This window comes from Lissotriton vulgaris, chromosome 7 (genome assembly GCF_964263255.1).
Source record: "Lissotriton vulgaris chromosome 7, aLisVul1.2, whole genome shotgun sequence".
NCBI lineage: Eukaryota > Metazoa > Chordata > Amphibia > Caudata > Salamandridae > Lissotriton > Lissotriton vulgaris.
The window spans coordinates 1,545,556,428-1,545,574,225 of record NC_141695.1 but is presented as its reverse complement, the minus strand read 5'-3'; the positions used below and the strand labels follow the sequence as shown (position 1 = coordinate 1,545,574,225).

The following is a 17,798-nucleotide window of genomic DNA, read 5'->3' as shown; positions in this document are numbered from 1 at the left end:
GCATATCTCATGGGCCATTACTCCCATGCATTGTGGGACTCAATAGCAGTGCTGCTTCCCGTGCTTCCCGAACGAACTCCTGGATGGTCGGGATACAGCAAAGTTTGCCATCAGGTGCAGGTTGGACACAACAGACTCCTCAGTAGAGCCATGGCTTCTATGGTGGTGCTGCCTTGCCATGCCTGGTTACGGTCAACTGGGTTTTCGGGAAATGTCCGGGCGTCCCTGATGTACATGCCTTTTGAATGCTCCTGCCTGTTTGGTGATAAAGTTGACATGGCGCTCAGGCACTTTCGAGAGAGCTAAGTCACTTCTAGATCTCTCAGACTTTCTCTGTCTGCCCAGTCTCAGAAGCAGTCCTTTCACTCCTAACACAGAGGTGGTCAAAACAACTGCTATACCAGCCATTTCCACTAGTACCTCAACCTGCGGAGTCCTCAGGCAGGACAGGGCGGTGGATCCCGACAGAGGCCGTGAGGGCCAGGGTCCACGAGCTGTCCAGTCCCTAGTCCTCCTACATCCACAGCCTCTAAGTTCCTTTAGGACACCCTCCATCCAGCACAGCAATTACATTAGTAGCAGGATCAGACACCACCTGCCCCAGTGGTCTGTAATTGCCTCTGACAAGTCAGTGATTGTGTAGGAGGGGTACACCCTCCTATTTAAGGAAACCTCTCTGCCTTTGTCACCATCGCAAGAACATCTGATGGCGCACCACCACTCCTTGCTCCTTCAGGATGTGCAGGCTCTATTGGTTAAAGGAGCCATCAAGAGCGTGCCTGCGCAAGAAGTAGGTTATGGTTGCAATTCCTGCTACTTTCTGTTGCCGAAAAAGTATGGAGGAGTTCGTCTTATCCTAGATCTGTGCCCTCTTAACATTTTCAACAGTAATAAAAATTGAAAATGCTCACCCTGGCTCAGGTCTGGTCTGCAGTGGATCTTGGAGACTGGATGGTAGCATTGGATTTGCAGGACCTGTATTTTCACATCCCTATCCTGTACGCCCACATTAGTTACCTGTGGTTTACGGTGGGCCACAAGCATTTTCAGTTTGCTGTGCTCAGAGAACAGAGAACCTCGTCCTGTCCTAGATCTGTGCCCTCTTAATGCATTTCTCAAGTAAACGAAATTCAAAATGCTCACCCTGTCTCAGGTCTGGTCTGCAATAGAGCTTGGAGAATGGATGGAAGCGTTGGATTTACAGGACCCTTATTTTCAGGTAGCCATCCTGTGAGTCCACAGTCCTTACCTGCAGTTCACAGTGGGCCACAAGCATTTTCAGTTTGCTGTGCTCCCTTCTGCCTCACTAGCACCCCTTGTGTGCTCACGGAATGTATGGTGGTGGTTATAGCTCATCTTTGAAGGGCTGCAGTTTCAGTCTTCCCCTACCTCGATGACTAGGTGCTGAAGGCAGGTTCACCCCAGGCAGTTGTAACCCACCTCCAGACTACGGGGAACCTTTTGTACTTGCTGGGGTTCACTATCAACATGCAGAGTCGTACCTTAATCCTTATCCAATGCTCCCTTTCATCATAACCATTCTGAATACAATGCAGTTCCGCACATATCTGCTGGAGGGTAGAGTCCAGGATATTTGAGCAATGATCCTTATGTGTCAGCCTTAATCCTGGATTTTGGTGGGACTGACTGTGAGACTGATGGGTCTCTTGGCCTCCTGCATCCTACTGGCTTAGCATGTCAGATTTCATGTGCACCTCTGCAGTGGGATCTGTAGTCTAAGTGGGCGCAGCACCAGCAAAACCTTTCTGAGCTGGTCCAGATTTCAAATGAGACTGTAAAAGATCTGCAGTCACTAAGATCGCTTACTCCCTGGACTTGGCCATAACCATGCTTCACTACCTACCGCAGGGAGGGTATTGGACGGGGCTAGAGGACTGGGATGAGGCAGGCCTAAAAGTAATGGGGGACCTGTACCAAGACTCAGCAATGCTCCTCTTCGAAGAACTGCAAGCTGCATATGACCTGCCGGGGAATCCACTTCTGAAGCATAGAGCGCTCACTAGGAGGCTCAGGGAACACTGGGGAGCAGGCAATGAGGAACCTCGGGTGCTTCCAGGATGCAGATATGTCGTAATGTCCACAGGGATTATCAAAATGGTCTCCTGTCTTTTCAGGGTGATCAGACAGGACATACAAAGGACGGTGGAGAGCCTGCAACTGCAGTGGGGGAAGGACCTGGGGAAAAAGATCTTGGAGAAGGACTGGGACACGATACAAAACGCACGCCTAAGGCATCCAGAAATGCCCGCTTCAAATTAATAAACTTTTACATACTCCACAGAGCATACTTCACCCCATCCCGCTTTTGGCGATACTTTGGACAGGGACTGCAGCATGCCCGAGATGTGGAGAGAGGAAAGCCCATATAATGCACATGTTCTGGGACTGCCCCACAGTACAAGTGTTCTGAGACGAGATACGATGCACAGTAGGCAACCTTATCAACAAGGATCTTCCACAAGCCCCAGAGCACTATCTATTAGGGTGATTCCCACACACTGCCAAAAACAAAACGACTGGCAAATTCCAAGGCCTTGCCTATGTTCTGGCTAAGAGGGAAATAGCTAAGAATTGGAAAGCGCTGGGGGGACCACGGATAGGCGCATGGTAAAAAGAGCTGGCAAAATGGGTGGGAGCAAAAGGTAGACTCTTACTCAGGGAAGCCAAATGAGGAATAGGTAAAATATATCGAGAAAGGGCATGGGAACACCTGGTAGGTGAATTAATAATTGACGGGTAGGGATCCAGCGGGGCAGTGTCTCTGCGATTGATAATACAGGACCAAGAGGGGGCTGGGACAAGCAGGTGGGTCAGGATTAGTCAGCCTTCCAGCGCACCAGAATAAAAGGCACAACCTATTATGACCTAGTAGAACCCAGCGATATGCTCACATCACTCCACATGCAACTCAAGGTGGAAGGAGGGGGAAGTTACGTTACAATAGAGTTTGTTTACGATACCAATGAACGGCTAAGTCTCATAGATGTACCACAATAATGTGACTATGCCTCATGTATGATGAAGATTACTTGTGAAAACCTAATAAAATTTGGTTTAAAAAAAAGAGAGAAAGGCTGGTTCAGGTATTCATGTACAACATCACTGCCATATGATATTGTAACAAACAGGGAAGATTGTGGTCGTGGACTTGTGCCTGGAGGCTCTTCATCTCTTTACTTGGCTGGAGGGTCAGGACATTTTCCTGGCGGTGCATCACCTGGCAGGCTCCTTGTGCCCCAGGGCAGACAAACTCAGCCATTGATGCCTTGTGGATTACTAATGGAGACTACATCCCAAGGTGGGGCGAGGACTCTTGCAAGTATGAGGAGAACCATGGCTGAATCTATTTGCCACTGTGACAACATGCAATATCAGCATGTCTGCGTGTTGAAGTTTCCAAAGCGGGCCTCGCTCGGAGATGTAGTCCATTTAGGATGGAACTCGGAACTTCTGTACACCTTTCCACCGATACCACTCCCGCCCGAGTTATCGGGAATATCAGGATCAACCGGGCTCCAGTCATCCTAATAGCTCTGGATTGGGCTTTATGGTATTCCGAACTCCCAATCATGAGTAACAGTCCTCCGATCAGACTGCCTCTGCTGGAGGAACTCCTGTAGTAGCAGCAGGGCAGTGTCCTGCACCCTAAGCTATGCCTCTTCCTCCTTCATACATGGATATTTAGCGTTGGCAGATTATAGTTTTAAATCTATCCTCCCAAGGTCTGCGATGTCATCTTGACAACCAGGTCTCCCTACACTAAAACTGAATATGCCTCCTGTTGAGATGCGTTTGTCACCTGGTGCCTTTACTTCATGTGGACACCCTTTCGGCACCACTGTTGGAGGTGTTGCTGTTTGTTGTTTTATCTCTAGCCCAGCTAGTCTTTCCCTGGGTTTTGTTAACGGTTACTTGTCAGGCATTTTCATCTTTCCTGCAGTTTCTCGACACGCAGTCTATGTCTAAGTTACCGGTTGTGATTCGGTTCCTGAAAGGTTTACATTACAGCACCTGTTTGCTTCTTCCCAGTTGGTGATACCCCAATATTACCTAAATCTAGTCCTCACGATTCTGATTTGTTCTGTCTTTGAGCCTCTACAAAGCTGTCCTCTCTGGCTCTTTATATTCAAAACAGTCTTTTTAGTGACCATTGCAATGGCCAGGAGGGCCAGCTAGCTTTAAGCTCTGTAGGGACTCCCTAATTACACCAGCTATTTTGCTGACAAACTGGTCCTTCGGTAGCATGGCTACTTCCTGCCGAAGGTTGTCGACCTCTTTCATATAGGCCAGAGTATCACTCTATCCACCTTTTTCGTACTGCCTTTTCTTCCAAGGAATAGGAGAGACTCCATCTCCTGTATCCAAACAGAGCTTTTATGTTTTCCAATAATCATACCCAAGACCATCAGGTGGATGACCAGCTCTTCGTAATGTTTAATGGAGCAAAAAAGGGCAAGGTTGTTCAGAATTGGACCCCCACTCAATGTCTTGTCCTCTACAACAAGATCTGCTACTCACTAGCTAAAATAACCCCCTAATGGTTTGTAGGCCCATTCCACCAGGGCCAAGACTGATAGTACTGCGTTGGCATGTGGGATACCTATGCTGGGCATCTGTCAAGCCGCTGCATGGGTGTCACTCCAAACCTTCATTAAGTACTAGTGCTTACACTAAAAAGGTCCGGTGAGAGAGGCATTTTGCCTGTTCAGTCCTCCAGGACTTTTTGGTTTGAGTCTGTTTGCAGACCCACTTTATGGGAGAATATGCTTGGGTATCTATTCTCTAGCAGAAGTACAAGTTACATACCTTCGGTAATGCTTTTTCTGGTAGAGACTCTATCTACCTGCAGATTCATCACCAACCCTCTCATTTTGCCCGCTCTGCATAATGAGCACTTTACTATAATGATCCCATTAGAATCTGCTCACTGGTCATATATTGGTTTTTGGGTGGCTCTGTGTTTCTGGCGTGGTAAAAGTCACCAAAGAAACTGATGTCAGTGACCTGTGGTGGCGCTTATATGGGCACTGTGACATCACTTCAATTACACCAATGCAAGACTATTGATGCCACCTACTGGTGCACAGATGTACTTCTCAAATGTTTCCGGGTACCATCTGACACCTGTGGAATATTCTAAGTTGAGGAATATGCAGTTAGACAGAATCTCTACCAGATAAATTGTTACAGACAGAAGTAACTTGTCCTTTCCTACCCAAGCAATTCAAATGTTCTTAAATTTCACTAAGGAAGCTCTCAATTGTACTCAACACTAGGTTGGTTTTGCCTTTTTTTCTTTATTATTTTTTTTTTTATCAACAAAGGTTGACGATACTGCAAAATAACTTTACCAGGAATATCTAGGGAGTGACAATAGAAAAGGAATTAACTTAATTCAACCAATCTGTGCAAAGTTTCTGATACACTAGAGTCTCTTGTAGCATTTCCAGCCTATTGTGGAGACTGATGATTAGTGTAAATCCTCCCACTGTGGGGAAAGTGCTAGATCAAGAGTTAACAGAATGGAGTAGGAACTGAATCCTGTGCTTTGTCCTCAGGATGTAGTTCTTTCTTCACAACACTTACCTTTAATAGTGACCTAATGACAGAATGAAGTCGGTACTAACCTATACATCCAAATGTTGCTACTATCATGATGTGGAACCCACCTGTCCCCTTCCCTGTAGAAATAGCAAAACACTTTCAAAACTGCTCAGCGTTGATAGAGAAGAGTTGGGATGGAGAATAAGGATGTAAGAAAGCCACACAAGAGATGTTTGTAGTCACTCAGTTACTCTCTGCTTTTACATCACCTTAGAATACACCCTGTTTTTTCTTTTACATGGACTTCTCCTGAATGGTAACATTCTACAGGAAATGCAGCATTAACAAAATATCTAATAAAGTAACTAACGTTCTCTAGCAAATATTCAACATATCAATGGCACATTACATATGTATGCTAGAGCCGAAACAAATGTCATGAGACTGGTCATGTTCTAATGTCCTATAGCAGTTTTTAATGCTTCACAACTTGTGTCACTGATCAGAAAGGAAGGTTCACAAAGGGTCTGAATATAACAGTGTAGATGTGTTAGAGACAGTTGTAACAGCCCAACTTTGAGGGTGTGACAGAATCCCAGTATTTAGTTTCAGGGGACAGTTCAGTGGCCCAACTGGAGTCCCACAATCCAAACAACTACTGTCTAACTCTCCCTAGCTACCACTAACCTGAGGCCTCTCAAGACAGTGCTGAAAGAGGTTGATTAATTTTCAAGTGTTCAAGGAAAGTCTTTGAGGTGACACTCAAGAAAGAATCCAAGAAGCACCACAATCAGAAAACTGCTGAGAAGATGCTGTTTAAGTCGAACTTGAAGATAATCTCACCTGGAGAGCCAGGAACACACGTCAAGTGCCAAGCCTAAGTAAATGGGAAGATATCAAGCATCAAAAGGTAGAAAAGCCAACCACCTTGCCTTGCAATTGGTTTTACATTTTTTGGCTGTGGGATCCTTGAGTTCTGCGAAAAATTCTCAAACACTGAATAACTGGTGTCCTCAAATTTTGTGGGTGATTTTGGAATCCTCTAAGGCATGCCACTCACATGGGGCATACAGGTACTGCTTTTGCAGTGCTGTGTGGAGTCTAAATTAACTGTGCTGGTGATTGGGGGCTAAGTTCTGGGCAGCACCCATGTGAAACCACAATTCTTGGTGGCATGGCTGCCATTACACGGTGCAGACCGTGTACTGAGTGGCAATACAGTGTGGCCAATAATGTCCAGGACTAGAGGTGGACAGAAGTGGAGAGGACCACCTATGACATGCCATGACACCTAAGACCTTTCACAAGCTTTCATGCAACAGTTGTTTTGCTTGTGACTTTGCCAATAATGCCCAGGGCAAGAGGTGGATGAGAGTGAGGAGGAGCACCTACGAGAAGCCATGACACATAAGACCCATCACAAGCAGTCATGCAACAGTTGTTTTGTGTGTGACCATTTTACTTAAGAGTTCTAGTTCTATGTAATATGCACAGAGACAAAAACAATGAACAGAGAGGAAGTCATGTGCCTGTTTTCCTACAGGATTTTAAAAAGTACTCAGTTGTCTTACCCTTTACCAGGTCTGTTTCCCATGTGTTTTCTGAGATGGACATGGCCAGTTAAAATTTCTCTTCTCATATTTGTGTATGGTTTGGATGACTCTAGTGCAACCCAGGATGGTGGGCTTGGTCTTATCACATAATATTGCTCCAATACTCCGTTCAACATAGATGGATGTACAGAAGGAAGTGACTGAAAAAGCTGAAATTGGTAGGGAGAGACTTTAACGAAATATTGAAACATGATCTGGAAAATTCATGGATAATTCAAGATGCGTTGGCTGTTGGACTTGGGATGGATTGTATTCAGTAATCCTCACTGTAACTGGATGAGAAATCTGTGAAGCATCATTGCAAATACAGAATTGAGATGCTATGAATCTAAATGTACAGGAATTTCTATAGCGCAAATCACCGAGCGGTTTCTAAGCGCTTGCTTAGGGAACCTGTCCTGGTATTCCCCTGTGAGATAACCCCGGCAGGGTATCAGCAAGGTGAAAGCCAGGCATCCCGCCGCGAGGGGCCGTTGTGGAGATTAAGCAAGCTATTGCCCAGAGTCGCAGAGTGTGAACCCGTGAATCGAGTAGACACCGGAGCGAGAATTGTCGAGTCCATGGACATTTTTAGGACTCAAGACCTCGCTGAGCCGGGAATTGAACCCTGGTCCCGGGCTGACCTCTGCTTCCAGGTCTGCCTCCTCTAACCAGTGAGCCACACTTCTCCACAATGACTAATCCAAAAAGAAAGAACTGTTTGGTAGGTCTTAATGGACCCTGTCTCCAGATGTAAAATTGCCAGGTTTGAGCATTCATTTACTGGGAAGGAGTTCAACTTGAAGTAGACCATCAGTTTGTACTGAAACAACTTGGAGTCTAGTTTCCAATTACTCCAAATTGGCCCCTCTCTGGTCTTCTCTTCTGCATCTTCTGTAATAGTTGTTCGTCCAGCGCTTCAATATAAATAATTCCTCCTTGATGTTCTGTAATCTGTAATGTATACATTGACTAGCTTTTAACACAATGATCCTTAATGATTATAAAATCATATTGCTGTAGGGTAGGTAACACGTTTATATAGTATTGTGTGATAGGGAAGTCGCAGTCCATTCAGGCTAGGATAAGCCTTCACGGAGTCCCCCCATCCTCTAACACAGTCAGGCATCATCATTCTTGGGGATAGCAGGCTAGAATATAAACAGTGTGGCAAATGATGGCATTAGGGTACATCTTCTGTCATACTGGTAACAGAAGACCAATCTAACATCTAATGGTGGTTCTTTGATTGTGAGAAGGTCATTGGAAGCCATTAGCAATCACACTGCTCCTTCTAAGTCTCAAAATCAAGAAGCATTATGTAGTCTAAACATATACCCACAATGAAGGATAAAGTCTCTTTTTAGCCGGTGGCAACTGAATAAATAATGGCAAATTGGAAATTTGATGAAGGAGTGTTAGCCAAAGAATCAGGCCTGTGTAAGTTAGAAAGAAAGAGTTTGCTTGTTCTATGGACTTGCAGAAATTGCAGCCCTAAATCAACAAGTGCTGTACTGCATCATAGCTTCTTCAGATGGGTGGAAAAATATCAATGGCCGATGTGATGCTGTTGAATGCAGGAACCTGAGCAGCAGCTTCTATAATTTACCTACACGTTGTTGTGTCCTAGAAAGTCACAGCGGGAAGAAATAAATGAAGTGAATCAGACTAAACACTTTTGCCACTAGAATCTAACCTATGGATGCAATGACCAGTTGGATCAGACTAATTGCATTTGCCCCTACCATCTACCTAATGAAAGAAATGATCAACCGGATTGGACTTATTTGCCTTTTCTCCCACCATCTGATCCATGGACACAGTGGATGACTGTTGGCTTTCAATGTGTCAGCATGAAGGAGAAAGACAAAAAGTAAGATCGGAGCCTTTCTTCTGTTGCGAATCTAATGGTTGCTAAACCAAAACTGTGACTCCGAAAAGACACCAGAGCAATCAAGCAAAGAACTGGATGACTGTATGTGTAAAAAACAAAACAGCACAAATAAAATTTCTTCACAAACACACACAGGGAAACCCTTTAGAATACTTTAACAACGTGCATTCACTCAATATGTACACCAGCCTGACAACATTACAGCAAACATCAAAATATAGAAAACAAAAGGCAGTTTTCCGATGCACGTAGATAAACACTGTGTGGTATACGTCCTTGTTCAGCTGCCCGCAGTGTGTGTATACAGTTACCTTTTTACAGTATTGTGCATTCCATTTGACTCTGTTGTGATGTCTATTTGTGTGTTGTCCCATCGCCATTTGTTTCTGTATGGTAATATTAACAAAGACAGGGGCATATTATCAAGGGGGTTTATCTCCGCTTTTTTGGCTTTAAAAGCCAAGAAAGCGGAGATAAAATGATCTCCCTATTACCTAGCTGTCGCTAACACCAGTAAGCGACAGCTAGTAGGAGATAGCGACCATCTTGGGCCCCGCTTTGCATGTCAGTGATATTTATCACTAATGACATGCAAAGTGGGTGTGCCAAGATGTTAGCGACTGAAAACAGTCGCTAACATCGCTATCTCCTATTACCAACTTTTGGAGATTTTCCCGCTAAGCGCGAAAATCTCCAAAAGCTAACACCTGCCCTGAGCAGTTCTTAGCCATGTTATCCAATGGGAGGTGGATAACATGGCTAAGAGCATTAGCTCGGTAATGCATGAATATCGCTGACTTTTCAGCGATATTCATGCTTTGCGGCGATTTTTATCGCATTTGCGTTAAACCTTGGTAATATCAAGGTTTATTTGCGGTGAAAATCGCCGCAGCTCAGCGGTAAATATTTGCCTCTAACCAAGCAATACCGATAATTATCGCTATTGCTTGGTAATATGCCCCTATATTCTCTAATAAAGTACATATAAACAGTGCTTAAATGCGTCGGACCCTGACCATTTGCCTTTTATTGTTTGTAGATCTTTATCGGTGTGGCCCTACATCTGTCCAAGCTGTTAAACAAGGTGATGTGGACATGAACTATGACAGCCCATTTGTGTTCGCGGAGGTGAATGCTGACCTTGTCACCTGGATCGTTTATGATGATGATGAAGAGTTAATGGAGCCAGTCCACACTGATATTAAATCTATTGGCCAGAAAATTAGCACAAAGGCTCTAGGATCAGATGAACGTGTGGACATCACTGATGCTTACAAATATCCAGAAGGTGAGAATTTATTCCAAGTCTAAGGAAAATACTGCTTTTCCTATTACTTGAGTGGATGTTCAAATTTCTTTGTCCTTTAAGTCTGCCCTTATGTTTATGTCAAACTCTATGTATTGAGAGGGGGAACATCCTTTACAATGCAACTTTTACCACGCAGTGCCCTTACGACGCAACTATTACAACGCAAACCATTACAACGCATTGCGCTGGGAGGCGCTCTAGGATAGGGAATAGATTTAATTTACTATCCAACACCTTCCCTAGTGTCCACGGGGACTGGAGTTGGAATAGTAAATTAAACTATTCACTATCCAGCACCCCAAAGCACTATGCGTTGTAAAGGTTTGCGTTGTAATACTTACGTTGTAAAAGCATGCGTGGTAAAAGCATGCGTTGTAATGTCATACATCCGAATGAGCAATAAAGATGTATTACTAGTCGCATGACTAGCAAGAGAAAACCATCTTAAATCCTTATTTGTTTACAGGGATTGCTGTTCATTCTCAATCACGTATACTGAATGTTACCATTTGTAATAATTCATTCATATAGGTTTATTGACATTTATTGACATTTTTCTTCTGCGAAGCCATGGAAAAGTTTTTACATTTGAAATAAATATTGTTATTTGATTAGATGAGTGAGTTAATATGTGTCCACATTAGTGTCCACATTAGTGAGTGACTATGTACACTTTCATATCGCACTTCTTTCTCCAAGCACAGTACAATATGTCAACGGATTCTCTTGGTGGAAGTTTTAAAGACTGATAGCTGGTCTCTCTTTCGAAACTGAGCTTCTTTCTCCTATGAGCTCCTTTAAATTCTAATAAAACCCCAGCCAAACTCCAAAAGTAGAAAATGGGATCTAGTCAGTGCAGTATAGAAACATATCCTTTAACTGTATGTTCTGTATTGCCACCACGTTTCCACACTTCTACCTCCTCATTGTGCCAACGGGAAATGGCTTTATCATGGAGCCTAAACTAAGAATGGCTAAACTACGCAAGTGGAACCGAACATGTCTGAACCCTGCATAGGCCTTTACCACGCATATGCATGGTTTAGAAGTTAATAGCAGTTGCTAGCTAGACTTAAAGCGAATGGGCGGGGTGTGGTAGATGTTGCAGACTAGGACGAGGAACAGCTTGGTGAGTACCTTTTCTGGGAGTCTTGGGGTCGGCCGGTTGGGAACCTTTTTACAGTTTTAAGGCTCAGGGTGGGTGATCAGGGTACTTTATAGGGCGGGGAGGCTTGTTTTAGGTCTTATGGCAGGGGCTTGGTAGTTTCCAGGGCCATGTTTTAGGTTTTCAAGACTTGGGGTCAGGGTACATTTTAGGGAGGGGGCGGTTTTAGGGCTCAGGGCGGGGGACTGGGGTGTTTTTTTAGGGCTGGGGTCCTGGTTTTATGGCTCACGCAGGGATTCAAGCTCATTTTAAAAGGCTGGAGGCCGGGTTTTAGGGCACTTTGGGGGGCTAGGGATCATTTTTGGGGCTGCAGGTTGCTTGTGCCAATCAAAAAGGGGTCTGAGGTGTTTTTACAACTGGAGTTGGGGTCGTACTTCAGGCAGGGGACTGGGGTTTAGGGCTCAGTTCGGGGGCTAGAGTATAACCTTAACCACGCATATGCCTTTACCAATTATGCCAATACAACTAAATTCTTTGTAAAGGCATGCGTGATAAAGGCATGCCTGTAAAGGGAATGCGTGGTTAAGGTGCGGTCATTGTTAAGACCACGTTGTTCAGGCATGTGTGGTTGGGCATTGCATCCCAGGTAAGACAGGTTGTATGGTCTTTAATGCCCTTAGTGAGAAGGGCCTTAAATTCATCTCTGCTAAGATTTCAAAGTATGTACCCAAACGGAATCTCAGATCGGCCACAATGTTTATGCTGACAATTCCAAGATTCAAGCGCAAAAGAACGGGTGGTTCCCGTTTCTCTGTCCCTGGCCCCCTCTCTGGAATTCCCTGCCAATAGACATTAAACTTACACCTGAATACACCAATTTCAGGAAAAAAACTGAAAACTTGGTTGTTTACTCTGGCTTACTGCTGGCAGCCCTAGGAAACTCTCCCTCCGCCCTCAGCGCCAAGAGACCTTCTCCAAACATAAACATGGTTCCAACATACAACTTGTGCATACTCTCCCTGTTCCAATACCACTAATAATAATAATGTGGGATATAAAGCGCATAGCTACAAAGGGTCCCAGCACTACAATGTTGACTCCTGAGAATAATGTTGTCCATCCCACAGGATAAATCTCACCTAGATCCAAAAAGCCAGGTTTAACGGGGCAGATTTATGTTTCCTGGCGCATCCCTGCAAATTAGCAGGAAGGCGCCAGGAAAGATGCGTCACACAAGTTTACCCTTTTGCCATACACAGATGCGCCGCATTTACAATGTCGCGCATCATGGCGCAAGGATAAACAGATGTGTGTTGCATCTGCCGGCGTAAGGATGGCGCAGTGCTGGAGTTGCATCGCGGGCGCGACACAACTCCAGCACTGTTCCAACCTTGCCTATGTCCAAAATGGTGCATCAAGCCTTATGCCTGCTTCAAGCAGGTACAAGGTTTTGACGCATCGGGGTCAGAAAAGTGACTGAGTGAAAGCTTGTAGGTTTCACTCGGCCACTTTTGAGAGGCGTTCTGCGCCCGAACGCCCCCCGCTCCGGAACGCCCACATGAAACCCGACGCAGGTTTCATTTGGCGCAGGGCTTTACAACGTGACTCATCTCCCTAGATGCGTGACGTTGTAAATACCCCGCAGCATGGCGCTGGCTTTACGCCGCCTTTGCATCACAGAAGTGACGCAACAGCGGGGGAAAAAGTGGCGTACAGGACTTGTAAATCTGCCCCTTCGTTTTTTTCTGAAAAGGTTTTCAGATAGGACTTGCCGAATTACCACAGGAAGAGATTAACAGATTTTGAGGGTGGGAAGGCCAAAGGACCAGCATCCTATTTTGGCTCTTTTAAATTTTAGTTATCTCTATGGTACATAAGGTATCACAATCAACTGAGGATAGCGTAGGCCGTGAGAAGAAAGAGCCTTATAACAGTAACAGATTGCATTAAAGATGATTCTTTCCCTCACCTGCAGCCTGTGCAACTTTTTTAGTATGGGACCGATAGAGGCCCTTTTTGGTAGCTTGAGCAGTGCCCAAGCAGCAGGGTTCTGAACCTGTTGAAGATTGTTCAGATGGGATTGGGATACACCCAAGTAGAGGACTTTGCAGAAGTCCAGCTTGGATATCACCAGGACCTGGATTACCATTTTATGCGCAGATTCAGGTAGCAGCTCAAGGATTTTCTTCAAGGATCTCAACATCCCAAAACATTTCCCTACGAGGGCAGTGATCTGGGCATCGAAAGAGAGTTTTTTGTTGAACAAGAGGCCCAGTATCAGGTGGGATAGATGCAGAGTATAGCATCATGCACATTTTTCCAGCACTGAAACTGAGTGTAGATCAGCAAAGAAAGGAAAGAAACAGTTAGTGAAGGAAGATGTCTTTCAGATTTAAAATACTTGGAGAAAACAAAACAAATCACCGGCCAAAGTTGCAGAGGAAAATTGATTCACAAATGTCAGCATTCGCTTGAATAATTTCAACAGAATAAAATCAAGGATTGCTCTTGAACCTGGGAGTTTTAATGGTACCGAAAGTCACCCAATATAGCCTTAGCATTTAATATTCTCATACATCCTCAGTGTAAGCACCACTTAGATAATCAATCAAGAAAACATTTGGGATGGAAATAAGAGAAAATTGATCTTCTCTTTTTGTGTTGCTAGTTAACTACACGGTCAACCGCTTTGGTGTTACATTCTGAATAATATTAATCAGAATAGAGAGGCACTTTAAAAAAAACAACACCTCTTCAGTTTCTGCAGATAGTGATATCTATTGACTGTCTTATAATTAAGTTCATTTTGTAAGTTGTTTAAAGTTACGGTTATGTAAATTTACATAGTTGAAAATTAGATAAGTTAACCACTTAATAGGCATTGGTGGTAACATGTGAAAATACAGTTTGTCCAATACCTGATGTCTAGAAGGATGAATTTATGGGGATGATAAGATTTACTCAATGTTCACTTCCTTCATTATCATTGGATACAGAATACCTTCTCAGATTCAGTGATGTTTATGACTTTGTAGGGGTCTTTTTTTGACTGTGCGTTCCATATCTTCGACTTATATCACAGTTGTGTTAGGGATCTCAAGTGAGCCAAGATATAACAGTCTGTCGTGCTGTACTGACCATGAAATAAGAAACATACCTGATATTTATTTTCCCTTTTCCCTGCTTGATTAGGATCCAAAGAGGAAAGAGCAATATTTTTAAAGGCTCGGGAGAAGCTACTCAAAATGCATGTAATGGAAAAAAAAGACAAAAAAAAGGGCAGTATTGGCAGTTCAAGAAGAGAAAGAATGAGGAATTTTGCCGGGATGACTGAAGATGAAAATGGCCGCAGAAGAAAAGCAAAAAATCCACAAATATCAGGGAAGTTCAAGTTGTCTGAGCGCCCTTTGATCAATGAGGACATCAACATTGCATTAATTCTCAAAAACCCAACTTCGAGCCGCAAGACTATTCATGTGAACATCAGCGCTTCAACTGTCAAGTATACTGGACGTCCAACAGCTCAGATATTTAGCGACTCACATGATGTTACTGTAAAACCTCACAGTGGTAAGTTTGAAAATGAGTGCAGGGTCAAAGTAAAAATTGGGAAGATATATTCAGAACTCATGGAGTGGGGGGCGTGGGGCGATAAGCAAAGAGAGCAAATGAAGCAAGCATTCCCAGGAGCAATGGTGGTTAATGCTCATTAAGTAACTAAAGTGGGTTCCCTGTCCAACACAGGCATTTACACATTGTCCTTCTCTCTTGTCTAAGGCCATATATCATTAAAGTCTGACTCCTCGGAATTCAAACTTTATAATTACTTCCAAAGAGCAGGTTATATTTATTAGCACCCCCTCTCTTAGTTCCAATGTTTATCTGCCTGAGGGCAGGTAAGTGTCCCTCATGCTTTTATGCTCCTACTGTGCTTAAAAGGTTTGCTGCTTGAAATGCTTCCACTTGTCTTAAAGAACACTCTCTATATGGGCAGGTTGAACTTAATGAGGTTCTGTAAGGCTCTTTCACAGCGCAATGCCTTAAGATGGCTGGAAGGTGAAGTAGAACCCGATGAAAAGTAGACACACTAATGACCTATCACATGGATCTTGAGACTCTTGACATGTGAGGGAGCTAGTGCCCAGAGGTACAGCTCGCCCTATTGGTGCATGGAGGATGCTGCTCTGAATGTATGACAGCTGGAGAGCCAAGAGGCTTTGCTGAAATGGATGCATTGATACCACATGGCACACCCCAGAAGGGTCAAGTAGAAGCTGAAGCATAGAACTCTCCAATGCAAGCTATCTGAAAGTATTAGAATTTGGGCTGAATCATAACTTATTGATATTTCTGTGATATAAGGTACATTCTACCAACAGATACTTGAGTGATCTATGAGTAACTTTCCTAGGAACATGGGTGCACATTGCATGAAGTTGTAACACCACCCTCAAGCGAGTGCAGCGAAAATTGTTCATGTATCCACAAAAATCCAAAGAACAAATTTGTACAAGAGTGCTCCCAGTAAACAAGCAACACAGTACACGTACTAAGTGATAGTAATAAAACAGTACAAAACATTTAAACCATAAATAACAAAACTAAAGTGATCTGCATTTTAAAGTCAGAAGAAATTAGTTGGACAGAGATTTTACTATTTAGAGGGACACTTGTGACTTAAAGTCTGTTGAGAACCAAAAACACTAAAGAGCTTTGATGTTTCAGTCTCTTTCTGGTACAGATTTCCAACAGGGTCTTTGAAGAGTCCATAAATGGGTAATCCTTTATGGGTAACTCAAAGAGAGTTGAGGGCATATAGCAGCTGGTGGTAATGTGGCTACAGAAAAAAAGTAGGAGAGAACTAATCAACTACTCCTGTGAATCTAAACAGCTGGGCCCTGCTCCTTGCAGTGTCTATTTCCACTAATAAAGGAGGGATGTTGGAGCTCCTGATAGGGTGTTACCATTTCTGGTACTTAGGAAGATCATATTGGAAATCAGTGTCACATAGGGGTAGAATGCCAATGATCTTCAATGTATTTAGTTCCCAAGGGACTGAGTCATTAGTGGTATACTATCATTAGAATGTATTTGTCAAATCTGGTTCAATTTCATTTAAAGGACTCTGACGCGGAAGATTTGGACTCATCATAACTAAGGTAACTGGAGGTTATCGAGGCAATGTCTAGCATACTCAATATATCCCAAATAAAATACATACCATAAGATCATCCCTGTCAAAAAGAGAGAGTTCTATAGGAAGTAACCTCAGACTAATTGTGTTTGCCCTGGGAAATGATGCAGCCATTATTTAAAGTTACGGTTGCTCCACATGTAATATCCTTCCAGCAAATTTTATTCCATTGCGAACCATCCTGGGTTCATCAGTGTTAGAAATGAGGGTCTCTGGTTAGCAGAGGTAGGTACCTTTGTCCAAATAGAGACCCTTGCTTCTAGTCAGGGTCAGGGGAATACACTTCTAAAATAAACCCTCAGGGAAGTAGAATTTATTAAAATATCTACTAGTCCAAAGGGCAGGTAGCTTCATAAATCTACTTGTCCTGCAACAAAATCCACTTGCCCCTTTTGTGCCGTGTAATGCGGTGACACATTATAGCAGCAATCTCATTATATAAAAACTCTGATATAGCCTCTCTGATTATAACAGTGCTCATACCATAGTAGGGTTTGAATTCCAGCAATTCCCTTGTGTTGGCACAGTTCCACAGATCTACATACTGGAGCTGAAGGTAGTGGTAAGCAATAGTTCCAGGGTTGGAATGCCATTTTGCGTCTGTGCAAACCTACTAACATGCATGTTTTAAGAGTGTTCACCAACTCTCCTCTAATCTTTTCCCATACTGAGAAAGGTTGGAAATTTACTCCTGATAATGGGAAATGTAAAACTTCTTCCAGGGTTGGGAAAAAAGTTGTTGGATGGAAAGTGAACTTACAAACACTCAGATTTTAAAATACGCAAATCTACACATGCATATTTGCTCATGCTAAAGAGCAGTTCACATTTATTTTCTAGGTGTATTATTTCTTGGCCTACTTCTGTAAATTCTTATGAATTCATGAAAGCCATACAGCTGCACTTAATGCAAGGACATATACCATGGGTGCACTTTTGAGATTTTCTTTAATAATTGGGCTTCTAATTAGGTCTGATGTTAACTATGACCTTTTGTGTTTAATACAATTCTCTCTCTCTCTCTCTCTGTCTATTGGCTGGCGTCACTGTAATTTACAGCATTCTGATTTTTCACAAGGAGCATTTCAGCACAAAAAGTAGTTTTGTTCAGTGTCAGGACTACTGTGGTATTGTGTGCT

At 43.5% G+C, this 17,798-nt stretch overlaps 1 protein-coding gene across 3 annotated transcripts in view; it reads left to right on the top strand.

Moving 5' to 3' along the window:
- Positions 1 to 17,798, top strand: part of LOC147705976 (protein-glutamine gamma-glutamyltransferase 6-like) — a 362,985-nt gene that overhangs the window by 297,589 nt on the left and 47,598 nt on the right. For all 3 annotated transcript variants that reach the window (XR_015297612.1, XM_086932433.1, XM_086932432.1), the window contains exons 9-10: positions 10,091 to 10,339; positions 14,658 to 15,035. Coding sequence is in view for 2 of the 3 variants with exons in the window: in XM_086932433.1 (XP_086788559.1) it covers positions 10,091 to 10,339; positions 14,658 to 15,035 (627 nt within the window). In the remaining variant the exon portion in view is untranslated. The remainder of the gene's footprint in view (positions 1 to 10,090; positions 10,340 to 14,657; positions 15,036 to 17,798) is intronic.